This window comes from Silurus meridionalis, chromosome 23 (assembly GCF_014805685.1).
Source record: "Silurus meridionalis isolate SWU-2019-XX chromosome 23, ASM1480568v1, whole genome shotgun sequence".
Lineage (NCBI taxonomy): Eukaryota > Metazoa > Chordata > Actinopteri > Siluriformes > Siluridae > Silurus > Silurus meridionalis.
Window position 1 is genome coordinate 21,181,759 of NC_060906.1, and position 24,971 is coordinate 21,206,729.

The 24,971-nt window shown below is 39.4% G+C and overlaps 1 protein-coding gene across 1 annotated transcript in view; it reads left to right on the forward strand.

The window, feature by feature from the left end:
- The window catches only part of man1a1 (mannosidase, alpha, class 1A, member 1), a 124,494-nt gene that overhangs the window by 4,271 nt on the left and 95,252 nt on the right, over window positions 1–24,971 (forward strand). Inside the window, exon 2 of the mRNA XM_046835646.1 lies at window positions 20,514–20,610. Within this exon, the coding sequence (XP_046691602.1) occupies window positions 20,514–20,610 (97 nt within the window). The remainder of the gene's footprint in view (window positions 1–20,513; window positions 20,611–24,971) is intronic.

Here is a 24,971-nt window from a genome sequence, read left to right on the forward strand (position 1 = left end):
GTTTCTAAAAGCTTTGTGAAGAAATGTTGTGCATGTTTATCTGCTCATCTGACCCATTAGAAACTGATTTAAGGTAGAAATACACAGGAAAGAAATGGTCTTTAAGTTTTCAGAAGCAGTTTCATAAGGATTCTAGACTCGCGCATAGTCAAGTCAAAGGATGAACTTTTCCCGATTTTCTAATGAGATGTAAATCAATGGCCAGCTTCACCTCACTGCTCCAGACTCCTTATCAGTATGCACTAGAGCTCTTTAAACACCTTCGCCTAATATCTTGTAATTGTCTTCTGTCTAATCAGTGCAGCATCGATGTTCACAACCTGTCTACCAGCGCGTACACATATTGTGTCTTGAAAGATGACTAGAGACGTGCTGTCAAAAAATAAAATACAGACACTTCAGATATTCATCTTCCCTCCGCATGTGCGCCAGTATTTTATTATGTACGGGAATATCAGCAGCCGTGAAATCGGTAAGGGATTCTTTTTTAGAAAAGCTTAACCCCATCGTTCTGAAAATTATCATAGCTGTACAACATTTGCCTTTTTTTAAATGAAAGAGTAAAAGGAATTTGTCTGAATACGTTTTAATAATAGTGAAGGCAGTAGACGGCAAATTTTTTTACACAGAGCTTTCAGCATGATTGTAAATCAGCACCATTGTGTGTGTACAAATTTATTTTGCTCATAATGGCTCGTTAGCATGTACAGGTAGACCCCAACTTACGACGTGGAAATCGAGAAGTAACTGCTCTATGATGCGTTCCGACGCAGACATAAAGAGGCACAGTAAACACATAAAATAAATTTTTACATAGTACAAATAAAGTAAAAAAAAAAAAAAAAAAAATATATATATATATATATATATATATATATATATATATATATATATATATATATATATATATATATATATATATAAAATATTTATTTATTCATTTATTTATTTAAAAAACATTTCGGTGGAGGTGACTGTTGTATCTCCGAAATGTACGTCGAGTGGTCGTAGGTCGGGGGTCTGACAGTAAGGATGTTTTTTCCAGTAGGGTTCGCTTTACAGCGACGACCCCTAATTAGAGAAGCCGAAAGAAAGTTTGTGTATACTGTTTAGGTTTGCCACTATGTGGAATTGAGCAGATTAGATCAAGATAAATCATGACTGGACCCAAGTTCCAGACAGAAGGGTCAGACCGCTAAACAGATCAAAGGTAAAGGCAGCAAACCCTAAAAGGGAAAAGTGAAGTTCCGCTCTCTTGTGTATCGAGTAAAAGTCAATCAGACAGAAGAAATTCCAAAGTGAATGTCTCTTCTGTTTCTAGTCTGTGGTGCGAGTCGAAATTTGCTAAGGGGATGTTTACCCGAGGAACAAAATGGAGCATTAAAAGGTAGCCGTTGTCCTTGTTCAGCCCTGATGGTTATCAGGACCGTTCTGGACTGAAGTATTTGGGATTCGGTTCACACTCTTTGATTAAATCAGGCAGAATATTTGCACCCACCATGCTGCCATGGTCTCGGACTGGAGAATCCTGCAGTTTGCTAGGTTTTTTTTCCTTTTGTTTTTTTTTTTGTCTTTGCCCTGATAGCTTTTTTTTGTTTTGCTAAAGTTCTGGAATCACAACTAACCGTCATCAGCGCTATTCTGTTTATTATGATGTACTTGGATGATGTTTATAAAGTGAGGAAAATAAGTATTTGACCCCCCTGCTATTTTGCAAGTTCTCCCACTTAGAAATCATGGAGGGGTCTGAAATTGTCATCGTAGGTGCATGTCCACTGTGAGAGACATAATCTAAAAAAAAAAATCCAGAAATCACAATGTATGATTTTTAAACTATTTATTTGTATGATACAGCTGCAAATAAGTATTTGAACACCTGTCTATCAGCTAGAATTCTGACCCTCAAAGACCTGTTAGTCTGCCTTTAAAATGTCCACCTCCACTACATTTATTATCTTAAATTAGATGCACCTGTTTGAGGTCATTAGCTGCATAAAGACACCTGTCCACCCCATACAATCAGTAAGAATCCAACCACTAACATGGCCAAGACCAAAGAGCTGTCCAAAGACACTAGAGACAAAATTGTACACCTCCACAAGGCTGGAAAGGACTACGGGGAAATTGCCAAGCAGCTTGGTGAAAAAAGGTCCACTGTTGGAGCAATCATTAGAAAATGGAAGAAGCTAAACATGACTGTCAATCTCCCTCGGACTGGGGCTCCATGCAAGATCTCACCTCGTGGGGTCTCAATGATCCTAAGGAAGGTGAGAAATCAGCCCAGAACTACACGGGAGGAGCTGGTCAATGACCTGAAAAGAGCTGGGACCACCGTTTCCAAGGTTACTGTTGGTAATACACTAAGACATCATGGTTTGAAATCATGCATGGCACGGAAGGTTCCCCTGCTTAAACCAGCACATGACCAGGCATGTCTTAAGTTTGCCAATGACCATTTGGATGATCCAGAGGGGTCATGGGAGAAAGTCATGTGGTCAGATGAGACCAAAATAGAACTTTTGGGTCATAATTCCACTAAACGTGTTTGGAGGAAGAAGAGTGATCCCTACTGTGAAGCATGGGGGTGGTAGCATCATGCTTTGGGGATGTTTTTCTGCACATGGGACAGAGTGACTGCACTGTATTAAGAAGAGGATGACCGGGGCCATGTATTGCGAGATTTTGGGGAACAACCTCCTTCCCTCAGTTAGAGCATTGAAGATGGGTCGAGGCTGGGTCTTCCAACATGACAATGACCCGAAGCACACAGCCAGGATAACCAAGGAGTGGCTCTGTAAGAAGCATATCAAGGTTCTGGCATGGCCTAGCCAGTCTCCAGACCTAAACCCAATAGAGAATCTTTGTAGGGAGCTCAAACTCCGTGTTTCTCAGCGACAGGCCAGAAACCTGACTGATCTAGAGAAGATCTGTGTGGAGGAGTGGGCCAAAATCCCTCTTGCAGTGTGTGCAAACCTGGTGAAAAACTACAGGAAACGTTTGACCTCTGTAATTGCAAACAAAGGCTACTGTACCAAATATTAACATTGACTTTCTCAAATACTTATTGGCAGCTTTATCATACAAATAAATAGTTTAAAAAAATCATACATTGTGATTTCTGGATTTTTTTTTTTTAGATTATGTCTCTCACAGTGGACATGCACCTACGATGACAATTTTAGACCCCTCCATGATTTCTAAGTGGGAGAACTTGCAAAATAGCAGGGTGTTCAAATACTTATTTTCCTCACTGTAGCCTGAGTGGCCTTGATAAAGCAAAACCAAGTCTATTCCTTACACAAATGCTATTGTAAAAATTGAAATAATACGCAAGTTTAAGAATCCTGTTACATTAGCAGGATAAATCTGTACCGAGGAGGTCTGGGGGATTCATTTTACAGTTAAAGGGGTCTGGGAAAAGTTTGAGAATCTGCGACTTGGGAACTTCAAAAATGAGAAGCAAAAACCTTCTCCTTGCATTGCATTTTTGATCCACTGGCAATCCAGCTTGGCTAATCTATTTTCGGAGCGAGTTCCAGAGCTGTTAGCTTGAGTATTTTATATTTCACCATCTGATCTCAAAAGCCAGCTGTAAGCAATTGCAGGTAAGAGTTTTTCAGGGTTATTGTCACACCTACAGGCACATCCTGAATCCTAATTCCTGGATTAAGCCACGTCTCATGGGTAATCATATTAGCGCGTATCGTCCCACCCGGCATTTTCCCACCCTTTCTGCCTCGCTGCGATAAGGTCTCTGAGGTCGTTCTCTAGGAAAGTCTCCCAGTGCTGGAGCCGGATACTCGGTGGGTGAATTAAAAAAAAACCCTAGATTGAGAGCGATCTAAGCCTCAGCAGCATCCCTGCTTTACAGCTCAGCGATAATTCTCCCACGCAGAGCCGAAAATAATCCTGCTGATAAGTCGCTGGATAGAAACAAACAGCCACCGTGGGAGTCGGGTCTCCATTCATGGTTTTTCCCCGTGAGCCACACTGACCTTTTAATGGTGGTTGTTCTGTGCAAAGGAAATCAATGTCCGGATCATTTTGGGCGAGAAGCAGTCAGAGGGCACTTGTGTTTACTGTAAATCGATAAGCATCAGTTGATGCATCGGATCTGACGTCCAGCGGCTTTTAGCCTTTAAATACAAAATGATAGAATAAAAATCATGATCGAGAAATGTGCACTCGGGCCAAAACGTCATTGTTAGGACAGAACGATCCATTAGCAATAAGCACTCCTTTCAAACCCCTAATATCAGTGGGTCCGATTGCCCCGATGCCCATTCGATTAGACATTTAATGCTTTTGGGGGATGAAGAAAAAGCTACAGGCCGCATACATTCTAGTGTTCTGTTCTGCTCATTCGCATTAACTAACAAGTTTTCAATTCATGCAGAGATCATTATTTTTTTGCTTAATGATGCAGATGCTAATGAGAAAGAAAGCTTGCTACCATCCCTGTCATTTGCTTAGCAGGACAATCGTATCGGATATATTTGAATTGTGTTTTGACTTCTTGGTCTTATGTTTTGTTTTTTTAAAGCTGCATCAGGTGAGTACATCGGCGCATTAGTGCCATGTAAAAAGGTCACGGCAGCACGCGAATAAAATATTTCGACATATTTCAGGAATAAAGTCAAAATTACAAGCTAATTGTATGACTCTGCAACGCGTTGGGACCCAGCATTCGACTCCTTTATGGTCAATTTCTTTGATCATCATATCATCATCTCGTAGTTTCTTGAAAAGCAAAATATCATCTTTCGATTAGCACTTGGATGTAGCCATCGATAAATGTTCACCATTTCAGACTGCACAAAAGAGAGAATTTCTTTAAAATCTGTAAAATTTCCTTACTGCTAAATCCTAACCTTAAAGTAGTATTTAACCAAATCCACCAAATTCAATTTATGCAAAACAGCTAAATGTTTCTCGAAATTCTGTGATGTTTCTCAAAATATTACCATTGTAATCTTGTGTTACTTCGAATTTATTCTTGTACTGCTGCATCTTTACTCTCGTACGTTTGATTTTTTTTCTTAAAATATTACGACTTTATTATCGCATTGCTACGACTATTCTAGCAAGCTTAGATTTTATTGTATTTCATATTACTATTATACTTATTATATGATGGAGTCATTAATTTAAATACCGTGTTTTTCGGACTATAAGCCTTTACTTTTTTCCCACGTTTTGAACCTCACGGCTATGAACCCCATAACATTAGACCAATAAAATTTCCGAACGGAAACGAAAAAACGCAACTCACCTGTGTTCTGAGCTGCACGGCATCGGGAGAAAAACGCACGAAGATGCCAAAAGATAAACTCCCGAGAGAAATAGTTGTGAAAGGAAGGAGGAAGACAATGAACAATGACTTTCTTGGTCAGTTACTGTTTAGATACAAGCCGTTGTAACGCGTTGAGTCTGGGTGAAGGGACTCGCTAACTCCAGTTGCAACAGAAATCATATAAGCACAGACAGGTTTCCAAAACTCATGCTTTTTTATTTTTCTTGGCAACAGCGTTACGGGTTAGTCAAAGAAACTTAGAAATGAGCATCAGAAAATAATAAGGACATATTCCTCGGTCTTGCACACATGCAGTAATACCGGAAAATGCGGCGGCAGGCTATTCCCAAAATACCGCTCTGCTCTTAAAGGAAGCGCAACATATTTCACCCGTTACATCATGTGTAACGTGTCTTTTGTTAAAGCCTGTGTAAAGTTCGTTAGTTTCAGTGTAGGGTTATAGACAGGTGCGGCTTATTTATGTTCAAAATAAAAATCTTTGTCAAATTCAGTGGGTGCGCTTTATAGTCCGGAAATTACGGTAATACATTTATAAAGAAAATGTAACTCCCCATAATGTAGAATCAGTGGGAGCTTAATTTATTGATGCATAGAAAAAAAACTGATCGGGAAAAGTGCAGGAAATTGGCAAAAGTGGAAATAGACAGTTTTGAAAATAAGACTCACTGTAGACCACAAAATCAATAAAATGGAAATAAAATCAACATTAAAAAAGTTTTCATTCTTTATGTGCAGCCTAGTTCTAAATGATCCATGACCTGGTATGACATGACATGGCCAAAAAGAGGAGTTGAATTGGTATTAAAATTATTATTGTCATTATTATTATTATTTATTTAATTATTATATTTTTTAACCATACTCCTTTTCCACCCATGTACACAAAACTTAACCCCGAGACTTACAGTATTTCAAATAGTTAGCCAGATAACTACAGGTGCTATTGCCCAAGGTATCTTTTTCTTTGAGCACATGGAAATTTAAATTGGTTCAAAGCCACATATAAACATGCAAAATTCTGAATTAAGATGTAAATGAACATTGGGGTTGGGGCTATAAAATGACTGACAAGACAGGAATTCAAACATTAGCAAGCATTCTGTAGTGTGAAGTTTTCACAAATTTTTTTATTATTTTCCCAATTTTGCATGAAATATATTGACTATATTTAAATATTTTTGGGGCTCGGTCTAATTGGTATTCAGGTTGACGCTTTGGTGGTCCTCCAGCCCCAATCTTTAGCATCTAATTTCATTTTGAAAAACTTTATTTATCTTGCATGTATGTTTCAATTTGTCTGTTAATTTTGTTGTTGTCAGGGGAATGTTTCATCCCTCTGCTCATTTAACTTTGCGCTTGCGTTGTTTTTTGCAATCGTTCTCGCCTATCTTGCCAGCTCCAGCCTCTTTGCCATGATGTGCCACCTGTGCTTGTTTTGTGTGACTCCATGAATCCGTAGCATGGTGTTTGGAGCAGTGGTTCTTGGCAATTCTGCAGCTTTCCAGGCCGTGTAAATCATACCGCCGTTGGCCAACAGTGCTATTATTATCATCATCAGCGAGGGAATTAAAATTTTATCCTGGCCACAACAGCTTCAATGGTTTTTCCTAGCCTGTCTCCCCCCCATTAATTGTGTTGTGTCTGGGTGTGTTTCTTTTTGCAAAATTGTAATGTGACCTCTGGTATGAAAAACTCACAACTCACAACCTTCTCATCAGAAGTCCGAAATATTAACCAATGGGCTACCCAAATGGTTCCAGTGCCATCTTACCCACTGAGGTACCCCACTGGTTCCAGTACCAGCGCCATCTTAACCAATGAGGTACCCCTCTAGTTCATGTCTCAGTGCCATCTTAACCACTGAGCTGCCCTACTGGTTCCAGATTCAGTGCCAGGGTTCTGATCATAATGTGGTCTCACAATGGAAGTACCGCAACAGGGTACTGACTTTGAACCATGGTATCACTTTGGCATTTCAGAAATCCTGTGTATTTGGCATTAGGTTCTCTAGCATTAGCTCTTGCGAAGTGGGATTCTTGGACAGTAACCAGGCGATGTGATTGAAATATGTTGCTGTATTCTCTTTAGGTTTGTCTTCATGTTGCATTCAGCAGATTAGATCACGATAAATCAGGACTGGGCCCAAGTTCCAGACGGAGGGTCAGACTGTTAAACAGATCAAAGGTAAAGGCAGCAAAGCCTTACGGTGAAATTAGGCTCTCTTGTGTATTCAGTAAAGAAAACAAAAAATCGATCGGAGGAAAGAGTTCACGATCAATGTCTCATCTGTTCCGAGTTTGAAATGTGAAGTGTAACTGTGAAACCAAATCACTTTCAGTCGAAATCTGCCTTATTTACTGCTGTAAACGAGCGTCAAAAGGCGACGGTTGCCATCTTTCAGTCATACTAGTTATCTGGCCCTTTTATTATCTGCATTATTGAGGTGGTGTGGAATTTGTTGGATGCAGTCACTGCTGTCTGTCAGTTTAAATTAGATGGATTATTTGCACACAGCTTGCTGCCATACTCTCCAACTGGAAAATCATGCTGTTTTTTAGTTTTTTGGTAGGTTTTTTTTTTGGATTGCCAAATCACCATTTTGGGGCTTGGCTTTTTCTGCTTTGATTCTAAGAGGTAGATCAACTTGTAGAATATTACTGATATTAAGTGGTCAGGAACCAATATATGTTTTAAACTTTTACTCTCCATAACAGCTGAAACTAACGCTAATGAAGGGTCACTTGCGACCAATGCAGAAGCTACATTTGTAAAATTCTGAATTAGCCTGTTTCTCAAGCCTGAGGTAACTAATGCCCCTGAGCAGTCAGCCTCATTTCTGTTTTTTTTCCCCTTCTCGGCACCTATCGGAAACGGCCAGAGTGTATCTTCGCACAATTTTTTTTTGTTGAAGATCAAGGCAATACAGAAACTTGAAAGACGTTAATAGGCCATGAAAATTCATAGGGAATTTAGACTCTTTCAGAGGCAGGGGGTGGGGGTGGGAAACATAGAAAACGAGCCTGTTATCTAAGGTGAGCTATGCAAACAAGCGGTGCATGAAAAGCCTTTTTTATCATTATTTTTGATGGAAGATGAGGAGTGTATTTAAAAAAAAACAAAACAAAAAAAACTTCCGCGAAAAACTTGGAGGCAACCAGGTCAGGGGTGCACATCGATTAAAAGGATAACACAGTACCTAAAGGTCCCGACTCTTGCTCTGGACCAAGTTGGGTTTCAGATCCAGTACGAGTATGTCAGTTCGCAAAGCATTATATGTTCTAATTTGTCACGCTCAATGAACTCCTTTTTCAAATTGATGGAAAAATCCATGGTGTGTTTAGAGCTGAGCAGTAAGATGCAAGTGTGTGGTTTGTAGCATCTGCTGTTGATGGACCGAAGAGCTGTTTGTTTTGTAGAGGCACTTGGTGACGTTAAGTGGAAAAGTTCTAATAAAGTTGCTTTGGATCCAATCTGTTGTTGTAATACTTACCCAAGTTGTTTTATTAGAGCGGAAAGACTAAAGTGATTTACCTTCAGCCAGGAATTTATTCGATTTCTTTGTGTCACCATGTTGGATTTTCCTCGTTTGTCATCGCTAAGGTGTTTCACTCGCTTTGAAATCAGCCACCATTCTGTGTCCCCGGAGCGCAGAGAGTTAAAGGGCCTTGCTCAAGGGCCGAACAGTGGCACACACACTTGCTGATTCTTGCTTTGGAATCCATAATCCAAAACCTTACCAACCAGCCCATGTATTTAGAGGTTACTGTCAACAAAGCAGCTTCCAGAGATCCAGATGTAGATTTGCAACGTGTGCTTTTAGTAAATAATGTTTTTAAAGCTTCTTTTAATGACGACTCAGTGGCACTCGAAGACCTGCAGTCGTCCCTCAATGCTCTTTTAGAGAGCCAGGCAAACGGCTGTAACTTCACCTGCTTCTCGCGTCCAAGCACGAGGCTACTCTGTCTCTGGAGACTCTGCGCTTGGCTGCATGTCAATGGAGCACTGTACGAGAGCGTAAAGGAGTGTGTGTGTGCACAGTGTGCCTGGCTGGATGTGGACCTTGTGCCAGCGTGGCTCATGCTCACCTCCTGAGCTGCACCTGTTCTCTAGGCACTTGTACAGCTACAGGTTTTCCTGAGATTTACTTGTACTTGTACCTTTTATAGAATAATACCTTTAGAGAAAATAGGGTACTTTTTACTTTAGGTAAAATAGGGTATATTTTATACCTTTAGAAAAAATATAGGGTATTGAATACCTTCACATAAATCGGGGACATTATAGCCTATGTGAATATATTGTATTTTATTTCTTCAGTAAAATAGGGAACTATATAGCCTAGGAGAAAATAGGTACTTTATAGTCTTGGTGAAAATAGGGTATTCTATACATTCAGAGAAAATAGGGTCCTTAAATATTTCGCGAAAAATAGGGCACTTTATAGCTTTCAGGAAAAGAAGGTACTTTACAGCCTAGGTGATGACAGGGTACTTTATACCTTTATAGAAACTAGGGTACTTTATATCCTTGGTAAAAGTAGGTTACCTTAAACTATTAAAGAAAATAGGGTATTTTAAAGCTGTAGCAAAAAATAGGGCACTTTTTAGCTTTAGAGAAAAATATGGTACTTTATAGCTTTGGTGAAAAAAGAGTACTTTTATACCTTTTAGAGAAATAAAAAAATTTGTTGTTGTTTTTACTAGAGTTGTGCCATAAAATATACATCTCTTGTACTTTAAGTGTGTATCTTGTACCTGAAAAGTCAACGTGGTGTGTCAATGCGATTTTTTTCTTATAGGTCAAATTATGTATTTTTGATTACGTACTAAAGGCACAGAATTGTACCACCTTATTTACCTTTCCAGTGGTGGAAAATAAGCATATTTTTATTTGAGAGCATTTTTTTTCTTTTTTGTAGTTTAACTGTTCCACACCAAATCATGATTTTGTTTAATTGTGGCAGAAAAAAATGACTTAAAGAAAAACAACAACAACATATATAAGATATCGCAGTTTTTCAGATGTTTTTTTTTTTTTTTTTTTTTTTACGTGACCCCCACAATATCTTAGGGATTAATGCAATATACATACATACACACATATATATATATATATATATATATATAAAATCGCACACTACATGCACAAAAAAAAATTCATAACCATGTATTACTTTACATGTTCAGTAGTTATTCATTACACACCAATGTTTTTCACGAATCAGCGAAATTGCCCGTAAATCCGCGAGTCAGATAGTTATGTTCCATATAAGAACCCGTGATATATTGAGGGATTACTGTATATAGATATAAAATGCTTCTCTTCAATACGCAATCTGAAAATTTTCCATTTTGAAGAATTGTATTGGATCATATGGTTGGTGTTATGGTATCATACTTAAATTTATTTATTTATTTATTTATTTATTTATTTATTTTTTTTTATGAGCGTGTGTGTGGTTTTGTAATAGTTATCACCTGAACACTTCTCACATTTATAAGAAGAACACGAACGCACGCCCGGCAGGATCTCGCTCGTGCAGAAGGACAGCTGGTTAAAGATTATTCAACAGGGTCATTAAACTGCTGTGACTTTGCTCAGCAGAAGATAACAGGACATTGTGGGCGTGTGTGTGTGTGTGTGTGTGTGTGTGTGTGTGTGTGCGCGCGTGTAAAATGTAACAGCAGTCACCAGGCCACTGTGGGAGCTGCTGCATTTTTATCAGAAGTGGTTTTAGTTTATTTTATCGAGCCTGAATTTAAATGACCTTTTGCTCTCTTTCCTTGACCGTATGTTGGTGTCAGGGGGTACGCCGGTCCACCACTTAGGCGCTAAACCTGCTCACTGCTCATTAAACATGTGGAGACCTGTTTCTCATTAGCTTTTCACTGATGTAATGCGATATTAAAGGAGTCCTGTAGAGGATTTAATCTCTCGTAGCAGGAGCTCTCTCTCGGGTTATTGATCTCCAGAAGGACCACCGGTTACCCAAGTGAAACCATTACGATTGCTCTCAGCCCTGTGATGGTGGTGTAATGAATCTGTAATTCGGCTTATGAACAGAACGCTTACTGTGTTTGTTTAGGATTGTATTTGGACACACTTTTTTTTGGATCAGGTTTTTGGATTTTCCTTTTGGCGCCGTCTCAGCTCCATGGTTCTGGCTTTAATCCTCACTCCAGAGGTTTGGATTTGCATGTTGGATTGCATTTGTTGCATTGTTGCCCCTTGTCTGTCTATACGTGTGTGATAGCTTACGATGAACTGTGATGAACTTCGCTAAAGTTGAACCCTTCTGAGCGTAAATTTCTTCGTCTTTTTATTTATTTAGATTTCCTGTTATGATGTCAATAAAAAAAAGTAAAGTAAGTAAAAATGGGCTCAAAGAATAATAATCCTAGTGCAATATTTTGTTTATTTATTATAAAATAAAGATTAAAAGTTTTTACTTTGAACATTTATATGATTTGTAACTGTTGCCTGATGCAGAGGAAGTAAAAAAAAAAAAGAAATAATTTTTTCATGTTTTGAGTTTCGAGTTACATGTTGATTGAACAATACTAATAGTATTGATACTAATAATAAAAATAGAAAACTAGTGTGGACTCATGGACATTCATTGACAAATTGACCTAATCATGTTTAGTATATGGCTGCAGTGCAGACTAGCTTCTGTACCTCAGTTTAGTTCAATTTTATTTGTATAGCGTTTTAAACAATGACTATTGTCACTAAACGGCTTCACATAATAAAGTAAATTGAGTATACATAGTAACCCATAGGCAATGAAGGCCAGGAAAAAACCTGGAGACAGGATGAAACCTTGAGAGAAACCAGACTTAACATGGAACCTGTCCTCATCTGGCCACTGTTTTTAAGAGAATTAGCAAACAGTTGTTTGGACTACACCTGGATACAACGATTGTACCAAACTTGGGACTTAAACAGGCTACTATTTGTTCAATAATACTGGTTTAGGTGTTAGACACGCCCTGGTAAGTTTTGGAAAACATCAAGGTGGGGTGTTGGGTAATCTGTCTGCCTGAGGAAACAAACTGTTGTTGAGTCTGCTGTGGCAGCACAGATGCTCCTGTACCGTCTCCGAGATGACAGAAGGGTGATGATTTCTGAAATTAACATGAACAGAAGCCTTACATAGCTGTCGCTTTTTTTCCAGATGGGTCAGAAAAAGTTATAACTTGAAACACTTTCCTGACTGACTGCGAAAAGCTGTTTTTTGTTTTACGATTCAAGACGTCGAACCGAAGACGATAAAATGAAATCATCGTTTGCACTTGCCGCAATTCCTTCCACTGCAATTTATCAACTATATCAGTACTTCCTGTTTTTTTCTATTCTACAGAATACTGATGCGATGCGATACGATTCACCGCTATTGAGATGCAGTGCGACTCGATTCAACAAGATGCGATTCTATGTGATTCTCGGGACACGTCTCGGTCTCCGTGGTGTTGCGTTGCGTCATATTCCAGTAGCAGCAGCGGTGCTGAGAGAACACACTCGAGAAACAGTTTAGCGAGGAGAAATCGATCCACATATCAAATATTGGTCCCAAATTATTGGTCACTTTAAAAATAGTAAAAGTATAGAACATCTACTAACAATTATATATGAAGTAAATCTTACCGATGCTAATATGTTAGTATTTGATGCACACAAAATTGATGCATCACATCGTTAACTTTTGATGTGAATTGGTGAATCCCGATACCATCCCTGAATCACGCCACGTTAGACAATCGGCGGCCTTTTGCATGCTATAAAATATATGATATGATGGAGACTGAATGGGGTGTGATTACAGAGGGCAATGCAGGTGTCTCTCAAGGAAGCCCAGAAAATAAAGCGGTGGCGCTATACGGCGCAAAAGCCCGGCGGGTGTGTTTTATTCCTGCCCTTGAATTTCTCAAAGAGTCATTGTTCTGCACTTCAGAAGCACTTAAGCGTGAATACTTAGGTTTAAATGCCCTCTATCTCCGAAATGCCTGCACTTCCAATGGCAAGGGCTCTCAAGCAATGACACTGCAGCTATGAACAGCTGCTCTGACCCACCTGCCATCTCCTTGTGAGTCCTTCTGAGTATGTTCTACTGGATACCAGACTGAAACAGTAGCTCATGCTGAATTTCATAACTTCCATTTTCTGGATAATTTCACCCACCGCGATAATGAACCTTTGTGTTTCTTGCATCATAATCTGTCCACAGTGAAGTCCTGCTTATTTGGTTTGTTTGTTTGAACTGTATGAGTTTTTTTTCCCATCCAGATTTTTTAAATGCAACCCTGCATGGAAAATGCGAAATATTACCTCATAAAATCTTTGAGTTTTACTGCAGATGTGGGGAACATAAATCTTATTTTAATGCTGATCATTAGTATCATGCTTTTTTTGCCTGACAAACAAACATAGGCCCCCTTTATCCCAAAAAAATGTATTGGCTACATTCAATGTCCCATAAGTGTGAACAAGTTCTTCCATGTTGCTCTGTAATGGTCCAGGATTTGTTCCTGCTGGCTTGTCTCCAGTGTTTCTGGCTCCACCATTGAACTTTGGGTGATGTGGTCATTTCTTCCAGTCACACACACACTTTGCTGTTTCTTTTGCTGACTTACCAGAATTTTTAACATTTATTGTATTTGGCAGACGCCCCTTACCTAGAGCGATTTACATTTATCTCATCCATACAACTGAGCAGCTATGGGTTTAAGAGCCTTGGTGTGGCTGAGATTTGAACCCATGACCTTTGAAGCCAAAGGCCAATGCTTTAACCACTAAGCTACCTGTTATTGCCAGAAATAAATGGCAATCATTTGTATGGAATGTTTCCAGCCAGGGATCTATATCTATATGTATTATATAATACACACACACTCACTCTACAATCCCTACTTGCTTGTGCTTTTGCGTTTGGGATTGAAAGCTGAAACACCTTTTTGTTGTCTGGACAAGCTGTTCTGTCAAAGGTACCACAAAGACCTGTAATTACCACCCACATTCACGTTTTATTTATTTTATTGCTCGCAGATCTCTCCAAATAGTGGCTCATTCAATGGCCTCACATTTATAGGCCTCCAAATCAACTACAACAATGGACTCTATAATACCAGATGTCCCATAAGTCACCACATGAAGCCACTCTTTTGAGCATATACCTCGAAAGGTCAATATCGAACTCCGGAATGGCGTACAATGCGAGTATTTATGATGGCCAGGGCACACAAACATACTCTGATGATGGAAGTCTTTATATTCTCATTAAAAAGTTGCGTTGGCCTCGAGTGATTGCGTATGTCTCGCGGTTTTCTCATTATTGGTTGCGCCATCAAAGCACCTCATAATGTATGAATAGCTGTAATATAATTTTCTTGTTTTGGAGATTTTTAAATATAAAATTATTATTTATTATTTACTATATATATATATATATATATATATATATATATATATATATATATATATATATATATATATATATATATATAATTGTATATTTAAAAAATATATATAAAATATATATTTTTATATATATTAAAATATAAAAACGTATATAAAATCTGTTGCCATTTAATTTTTTGCATAATACTAAGTTGTAGAGAGAATTTGATTTCCTGTGTCTTTTTCACCTAATCTAGATGGCAGAGAAATGATGACTATGTAATATAGTCTAAGGCGTATGGGATATGATGGAGTTACAGGTGTTAATAAGCTACACTGAAGCTCAGGGGTGGAATAAACAATGTGCAAAGCTTGTTCTTGGCCTTTTCCTCATCTGATCTCAACGCATCTTATCTGTGATCCTGTAAAACCTGAAGTGAGAGATTACTGGGTTCTGCGGACCGATTAATGTGTGTTTTCTTGTTTCTTTCCTTGTGCCCTAATACCACCGAGACCAGCGGTGTAGAACATGGCGCATTCTTTCAGCAGGTTAAGAGTGCGCTTAAATTGGAAGTAGAGTCTCTGATTGTACACGCTGAGAATCAGGACGAGGGGATTACGGATTTCTTCACTGCAGGAAAAAAATTTGGCTTGGTTTACAAATTACCTGAAAAAGAGTGAGATCGTTTATATTAATGCCATTTGGCAGATGCCCTTATCCAGAGCGACTAACAACTAAACTGGGGAGGGATAAGGGCCTTGCTGAAAAGCCCCGCAGTCGTGGGATTTGAACTTGTGACCTTCCGATCCCAAGTCTAGTGCCTTAACCACTGAGCAACCACCATGATCTGCCAGTGCATATTTTTTCAGGGAATTTTGCTGACTCATGTATCGTGATCCAAAATAGCTGTGATGCAGGTTTTGCTTGTCTGAGGTGTATCGGAATATGTCTGTTCTAAGGTTCGTTATAAGTTCTACACGAATGTGAATCTGGTAGTGGAGCAGATCTGTAGCATAACTATCCTATTCAAACGGTAGCCAATTTAAATCACTATCTATATTTCATTATAACAATGTGGTATAATAATAATGTTGAATTTATCATGAGTATCTTTCTGTATTTATATCGTATATATATTTATACAAGGTAACAGTAAAAAAGAAAAATTCCAATAACATAAGCGGGAAATTACACCTTATATGATAAATGTTGTACTTTTCTTGAAATTGCATTAGTGGTTCGATTTGGTTCCCCCCCCCCATTCTTTAATATCATCTCATTAAACCTACATGTTTCGTAACATTACCATAATGTATAATTTCATACTTACATACTTTACATTGTTAGCATTCTGTTTTCTGGTGTGCTGAGCAAGATTAGAAATGGTAAATAAATAAATATTGACAAATGCTACCGATATGAAATGCCTGCAAAACAAATTAGTCTGACAACGTCCTGTTCACCTCAAAAATTTTAACTTATTGTCTGTTAGATATTTGTTTAACCCTTGTCTCAGGAGTATTTAGCTTTTCTTTGTGGCAGGAAGCATTCTTCAGGTTACCAAGAAACAGGAAGTCCTAAAGACTTTCTAATGGAAAAGTCTTAAATAATTAGTTTATTCATAACCTATAAATATATATGTAGTGTAGCACATACGAGCCCTTGAGAAAGAGCCGATAGAAACGACAATGTATTAGAACTGCACAGTAGAGACTTTTCCATCCATATTTGGTTCTTCTGCAAGCTGTTACCACACAATGGGAGGCACGCATTTGTAAAGGACGTCTTTCGATGCAGTAGCATGAAATGTTCTCGTCAATCGAACTAGGAGATTAAAACCTGTTCCAGCATCACAAAGCCCCTGTGCACAAATCCAACTCGATGAAGATATGCTTTACATGGGTTGGAGTGCAAGATCTCCTGCTATAGAGTAGACCTCAACCCTATCGAACACCTTTTGGGATGAATATGAACCCTGAGTGCACCCCAGGCCTCCTCACCTCACCTATATCACTACCTTATTTTACTAACAGTCATGTGTCTTGATGAGCACAAACCCCCACAAATCGAATGTAACATCTTTTCAGAAGAGTGGAGGTTATGTTGAAAAAAAACCACATATAGTGTTGCTTGAACTATTGGCAATATTGCTGAAAGGTGATCAATACCAATTAGTAATAGGACTCTGGTGAGATCTGAGATGTTGTATGGTTTAGAGACCGTGGCATTGAGTAAAAGACAGGAGGTGGAGCTGGAGGTAGCAGAGCTGAAGATGTTGAGGTTTTCGTTGGGAGTGACGACGATGGATGTTGGACATTTTGGGGACAAATTGAGGGAGGTGAGATTGAGATGGTTTGGACATGTGCAGAGGAGGGAACTGGGGTATATCGTTAGAAGAATGCTGAGGATGGAGCCACCAGGAGGGAGTTAAAGAGGAAGGTCAAGGAGGGGGTCTGTGGATGTGGTGAAGGAAGATTATCCGCTGTGGCAACCCCTAATGGGAGAAGCCGAAATAAGTTTCAAGAACAATCCAATGTGACTTATGGCTGTTTTCATTTATACATCTGAGCAGTTATAAGTTAAGCGCCTTGTTGTTAAGGGCCCAACAGTGTTTAATTTTTTAATCAGTAGTCCTATGTTTTAACCACTGAGCTACCCTATTTAATTCTGCACCAACTGAATTGAATTCGAGTTTGTGATTAAACTATTTAATAGCAACGCCATAAATGACACCCAAAAAGGTAATAAAAGAAAGCATTAGTTTTTGTCTTGGAGTATAGACTGTGCAGTTTATGCCTGTTCATTTCATAGGACTCCTGCAATTAGCTTCATATTGGAATAGACTTTGTTATGGAAATAAGCCAGCTTCGCAGCCTTGAGAAAGTAATTTGATTTTTATGGTAAACTCAATCTGCATAATGTGCTTAGTGATTCTGTATGCATCTTGATGAAGACAGATGCCCAAAATTTGAGATTGCTGAATGAAAGGAAATCCATCTTCCTGCCATCCTGACACAGCCTGCTACATGCATATCTTTTTGCATCATATTTGTGGAGCTGTCTTTAGTTTTCTGTTTTTGCTCCCACCGTTTGAGAATCGTAAGTACTGTTTATCCGGGGAAGACCACATATAGAAGTACTTCCAATCGTGAAGAATGTTGGGTCGCTTTCATTTAAAAATTTGAGAGAAATTATGAGTTTTCTTCAGATAGGGAAATTAATCCAGGCTTAGATTTACTACTTACTCCTAGCTCCAGGAACCGTGTTGGATGAGTTGACGTGATTGGCCTAGCAGGGACTTGATCTCCTGAGCTTTGGATCCAAATCTTGTACAAAGTCCCCTTTATAACTGGCCTTAACAATGGAAACTGGAAAAGGTAGTCTATATCTTCGTCCCTGGGGGATATGATGTGATACCCAAACCATGCCCAGTATCAGGTGTCTAGGACAGCGAGTTGATTACTTAATTCAAAAAAATTTTATTGTCATCGCACAAGGGGAAACCATGGTTTGTTACAGAGCACTTATAAAATTCAGAAAAATTGCCTCTATACACACGGAAATCATTTTGGAGAGTCCTGCTGTCTGTGTGCCAAAAAAGGGCTCGGCAGGAGCAAACAGGTGCTCTGGATCCTCTTATCCCTGCTGCGGCTGTATGATTTCTTATTCGTTCTGCACAGCTGATTGTCAGCATCATACTGAGCCCGGAAGAGGAGAGCAAAGAGATTAAGTTTACTTCACCATTGGTTCTTTGCAACACTGTTGAGCTAGGCTAATATCCCCTCATTTCAGGCTTGTCACAAGTAAGTCCCAGTTATTCCCCGAAGGTCTCTTGGTTCTCTCAGGTTGTGTTTGCGTGCCAGCAAATAGTAATTTCCAGGACCCATGAGGCGCTGCCACCTCGGTAACGCCACTGTTTGGCATCATCTGTGTCTGCTGCTGTCCGAAAGATGAAGGCTACCGAGTGGCCATAGCATTGCTAGGCAACAAATGCATACCTAATGAGACTGCTTGCTAGGCGACTTATTAGGAAAGCCGGGTATTAACATTTTCATCTCTCTTTAAGATTCAGCTTTCTTTAGGCAATATCCAGGCTAATACATTTTTGTTTGAAAACACATTTTTCCTCACTGTTTTGGCCTATCGTCCACACTGAGACGCCGTTGTCAGTCAACAAAACGTAGCTTTTTGAAAACGCTCTTCAAATCGAGTACATTTCTAAAAATGCCATTTTAGCGACTTTAGAGAAATGTTTAGTAAAAATGGAGACTTTCGAAAACGCATTTTTAGTCATCCCAACGTTTCAAAGAGCCGGAAAGTGAATAAATGGCAGTCAGAAATAAGGCACTTCGATACGTTTTTACATTTTGCTCATGCGTAGTTCAGGAACGTTTTAGACGTTTCAGTGTGGACGAGCAAATTTTGGGAACTGTTTAAAAACAAAAATTTAGACAACGACATTTTCAAATGTATCCAGATTTGTTTACACCTCAGTCCCACATCTGCCTTGGATGATTCTTTCTTCAGAAGAGTCTCTTCTTTTGAGCCACTGGCCAGTTTTTTCCGCCCAAGATCTTCAGCGACTGAATGCAGATTAAAGTCACCTGGTTGATCTATGATCATGATGTTTATTTAAAAAAAAATCATGCTTGAACTATGAGATGTTTTGTATTGCTAGCATCCTCCCAGGCCTGAATAAGAATCAATAGGGTTCTCTCTAATTTATATGCAGTCCAAGGGAGATTGGAGGCCTGGAGGAACTCCACCAGGACTCCTGACTGACCGTCTGTGTTCTCCAAGCAGCTCAATTTTGTACCTCATTTTCTACTTCTAACTTAATTCTCTTTTTTTTTTCCCCCTCTGGTTGGAGTCGGGGAAGAGATGCAGGAAAGAGCCGAGGCAGCTTCTTGATTAAGCCACAGTCTGAGTTAAGCTAGCAGTCGATAAACTGATCTAATTTCAGAGGAGCCAGTCGGCTGGTGTTTGAATCACATGCTGTGCTGCAAATGACTTCACGTAGACGGAAACAGCAGGAGGGCATTACGGAGAGATTTGTGAAGGGGCTCGGCTCTATAGTTCCGCTTGTAGATCTCTAGAGAAATTGCAGGATGACCATAAAGTAAAAAAAGTCTTTGTGTTTTTGGAAAAAAATTCATTTGGTGCTCTACCAGGCAAAGTGTTTCTGTGTATTTTTGTCTGGTGCATAATCACCCGTGTTTGATGGCCCTAAAAGCCAGTGGGAAAAGTCCAACGTCTTTCTCAGCCCTGCAAGGACCTTTTTTTTTTACACAGTCTTTTTTTTCCCCATTGCTTTGTGAAATTCCCCAAATGTTCAATACGTTGGTCTTCTGTTCATTGGTGTAGGTGTTTGAATATTGATTTCTTCCAGGCTTTAGATGAAGTCGTTGATGTTTTCCTCAAGGCTGTTCATTGGTGTCTTCCCTTAATATTATGAAGTACACTGTACATATGAACATCTGGAGTTCTTTTTGCTTCTGGGAGCAGAAAAAAATAATCTGTTGTCGTCGCTTTTGCGTAGTTTCTCTCAGATGTGGTTCTGCTGGATGAGGCGGAGTTGGGGGGAAAGTTTTCCTAGAGCAATATTTAATAATGGCAGTCAGTTGGAACCTTGTTCAAGGGTTTAAAAACTTGAGTGAAATAAGTATTTGGTTTGACAATTATGGCACGCTGTAAGGTGCCTAGTTATGAATTCTTTCACCAAACATTCCTTTTTTTTTTTTTTGGCTTTCATTCAAACACTATCTTTTAAACCCCCTAAATTTCGTTTCCCTCTCTCTTCAGATGATGCAGTTTGCCTGGGATAATTACAAGCGCTATGCCTGGGGCTCCAATGAGCTGCGGCCTGTCTCCAAGCAAGGCCACTCCAGCAATCTGTTTGGTGAGTATCCGTGCGTTCTGTTTCTCTCTTGTCATGAGCCCGTGATTCATTTTCCTACAGCGGCCCTTAGATTTCCCTCTCAGAGCAGCAGCCTGAGCTGTAAGTCTATATTTCCACTGGTGAGTTTTTGTGTATCCGAACAGCCATAACATGACCCTGGTGGAATTTCTGAATGCTGACCTTTTGTTTTGCTGCCTTTGGTATTGATTTGACTCGTCCCAAATGTTTTAAACTTGGAAAAGTTTGCTGCTCAATGATGGACCTGTGTGTTGCCAGAGAAATAGTCTTTTGCACACTTGGGTAGGTTTCAGGAGAAAGCTGCCGCCTTGGAGAAGTTGTTATTTGCATTTTTCAACCTGGCTGCCATACCTTTTCATTTCGAAGTGAGCTTGCTGTATAATGGACTTAACACACAGTTGTTAAACTGGACATAAGTCTTTTTGCCTTGTATTTATGATAATCTTTTTAATCAACATTTCATCTTCAGTGTTGTATGAGATTAGATTGTAATGAACTTCTGAGATACAGTCACATGTAAATGTTAATGTAAATCTCTGAGATTTTTTGGCGATTTTCAATTTTGTTAAAGTTTCATACCCAACCTGTGGTGGTTTTGTTTTCGAATCCACTTTTATCTCTTGCTTACATTTGCATTTATGGCACATGCTCTTATCCAGAGTGACTTATAATGATCTCATTTCTAAAACTAAGCAATTGATGTGTAAGGACCTTGTTCAAGGGCCCGGCAGTGGCAGCTCGATTGTGCTGGGATTTGTACTCATTACCGTCTTATTAGAAGTCCTCCATCTTAACCCGTCCCATCTTAGTCCCTTCCCTCCTTCATATCCACTTAGCAGCTTTACCTACTTTAGTATGTCAAGTTTATTAACTTCCTTATTCTCACACTCTTTTTAAACAGTGCAATATTTTCATGCTAATTCCACCCTCAACTTTTTAATCGAATAGAACCAGCCATGTATGATCTTGGCTATTACTACGTTGTAGCAACGCTGCAAAGTAATAGAGTGTGTGTTAAAGAAGTGAAGAAAAGAGTGCAGGCAGGGTGGAGTGGGTGGAGAAGAGTGATAGCAGGAGTGATTTGTGATAGAAGAGTAAAAAAAGGGAAAGGGAAAGTGTATAGGACTGTGGTGAGACCTGCGATGATGTATGGATTAGAGACAGTGGCATTGAGTAAAAGACATCCTTTCCGGATGTTTGCTGTAGAGTAGGGGAAAAAAGTAATTTGTGATATTTATTTCATTATTTTTATGACAGATTTTATTAACTACCTCATCAATAACAAATAACTTTTTTGTATTGTTTAAGCTGTAAATCCTGACTATAAGATTGGCATGTGCTTCCCATTCCACATTCAGTCCCTATTTGCTGTTATGATAATGTCCACTTTTCTGGGAAGATTTTTTTAATTAGATTTTGTGGCGATTTGTGCTCATTCGTCTACAGCGGTTTAAGTAAAGTCAGGTACTAGGTGAGGTAAGGAGGCATTGAGTGCAGTCAGCGTTCCAATTCATCCCAAAGGTGTTCAATAGGGTTGAAGCTTTATAGCAGGAGATTTTTTCCATTCCAACCCATGTGAACCATATCTTCATGGAGCTGGCTTTGTGCGCATTGTCATTCTGAGACTGAGGGAAGAATTGCAAATGGATTGAAAATTCAGGAATGCCAATACTCTTGTCCATATAGTGTACGTAGCATTTCTCATTAATATGTTTGAACTGAACATATGCTAAAAACATTTTTAGGTGATAGCATCAAAGCCTGACATTTATTTCTTATGCGTGGCAGGCAAGCAATATCTTCAAATTTGTCCCTGAATCCCTGAACACCTCACAATCAACATGAATATGTTGAATGATTATCAAGTTTAATCGTGCACAAATTGCCTCATAAGATTTGACTGACATTTTTACCTCATGTTGAGTTCTAGCACAGGGATTTCAGATATTATTAAAGCCCTGTAAACCACACTCACACACACACATTTGCAAGCTTTAAAGTTTATGAGACACTTTTATATAGTTTTTTTTTTTTTTTTGCTCCCATATTTTTTTCTGATAATCCCACGAATCACTTTCTCTACACCCTCGTCTTGTCAGACGAAAGTCGCCGGTCCGAGGTGAGGATAGGAAATGGACTTTATAAAACATTCACCAGGCTTCCTGAGCTTTCCCTGTGTGTGATAAAAGCTCTGGGCCTTTTTATTATTTCTTTTTTACCCATTGCTTGCTCGCAGCCAATAGGAGCACAGCCAAAAAGACAGACGAGGGATTTACGGTTCCAATTTGATTAACCTCCTTCATTTAGCCTGGGAGTGGGGCCAGTAATGTGGACTGACAATGACATTCGTTCATGTCAGACGCACACACAAACGCTGCACTTTAAAGGGCGTATTGGGATTAATGAAACGCATTGACTGTATCAGTAGATTTGTATGTATGGTATGAAATGACTTGGGCTATCAAGCACATATGCATGTCGAAGGCTATGGCTGCCCAAGTTTCCTATTAATAAAGAAAGGTCAGGCTTTTATTATTAATTCATGGTGTTTGCTTAATGGGATCTTGTGTTTGAATAAACCATGATGTGATGAATGCTGCTTGCTCATCTGTTTTTTTTTTTTGTTTTTTTTTTTTGCTTTGTCTTTGTGGGTAGAGAAACGCAGCAGGGGTTGGTTTGCTCGTGTGTTCTGCTCCCTGAAGATTATAGCAGTATAAAAACCACACACACACACACACACACACACACACACACACACACACACACAGCATATCCAGCGCTACAGCACCGAGGGTGGTCATCTTTGATTCTGCCCAATAATGCTTCATGCGCATAACACTTTATTTGCGTCAACATTTTTGCTTCAGCATGTTAATAAAGAGTAATTAGGATCCGGCTGTTACAGGCTTTTAAGGAACTCGGGATTATTGTGAAATCGTGCCATATTGCAGGCATTCACAAACTAGAACCTCTTCAACCTTTACATTTTTTGTCTCAGGAATTCATTCTAGGCTTCGATAGTAAATGGTCCGTTATATCTCAGTTTGTCAGTATGTTCTATATGAACACCCTGATCAATTTTATGCCGGTATTAAAAAGTTTAGAGACAAATAGTGCTACTGGTGCTATTCTGACCAACGTGCGGTACCATGTGTGTATGTGTGGAGTGGTAGCTCGGCGGTTAAGCGCTGGGTTACTGGTCGGAGGTTTAAGCCCCGGTATTGCCAAGCTGCCACTCTTGGGCCCTTGAGCAAGGCCCTTAACATTTTGTGCTCCAGGGTCGCTGTATCATGGCTGACCCTGCCCTCTGACCCCAGCTTCTGAGCAAGCTGGTATATGCGAAGAACGAATTTCACTGTGCTGTAATGTATATGTGACAAATAAAGGCTATTCTATTCTATTCTATTCTATTCTATTCTATTCTATTCTATTCTATTCTACCACGTCTGTGATTTCATCATGGACAGCGAGTTAGAACAAAGAGCAAACTTCAAGAGCAGAAGAACCTCACCGGGAGATGATCAGAGATCAGAAAGACCTTCAACGGACTCAACCCCCGAAAATGTCGAAATCATTCAGCAACTTGTGCATGATGATCGTGGGAGAACAATCCACATGATCTAATTTCCACACCCACTCTCCTCGCCAGATTTGGCTCCGGCGGTCTTCGACCTCTTTGACACGTTTTAAAAAGTCTTCCAAGCCAATTCCAGATGTGTCAGGAACACTGGGAGCGTTGTAATGTTGTTTAAGGGGACTATTCTGAAGGTGATAGTGTGTAATATATAAAGTACTTTCTGGCAGACAAAACGAGTCTTGAGACTTGTTGATACCACCTCGTATTCAGGTTGGTCATGATTGTGATCTTAATTCAGACGTAGGCATCTTTATTGATAACCTTGGAATTAAGTTCTACTTGTTTGCATGCACAGGAAGTCCCAGAGTTACGATGATGTGTTCCGATGACTCTATCGGAACTTGTAAATATGGCAAGTTGAGACATGGCCTACCCTACCCAAGAGTCTTCAGAAATTTTGATCAGTATGGGGTAGTATACTGTAATTTTCTAATAATTTAACACATTACAGTACATAATTTAGAAAAACAACAATTTATAGTACCGCACTCTACAAGCTTTACAGTATATATGTTTGTGAGGGCACCTGGATGGGCGTCAGATCACGAGTGGAGGGCGGAGCGGGACGCACGTCACGTGTTCGGTGTCGCCGATAAAAAGGAGAGACGAGCTAAATTTGAATTTTTTAAAACTCCAAAAACACTGGAAAAAAATACACGTGTAAACACAACCGACAGCGAGAGTAAAGCATCTAACAAGGCAGGAG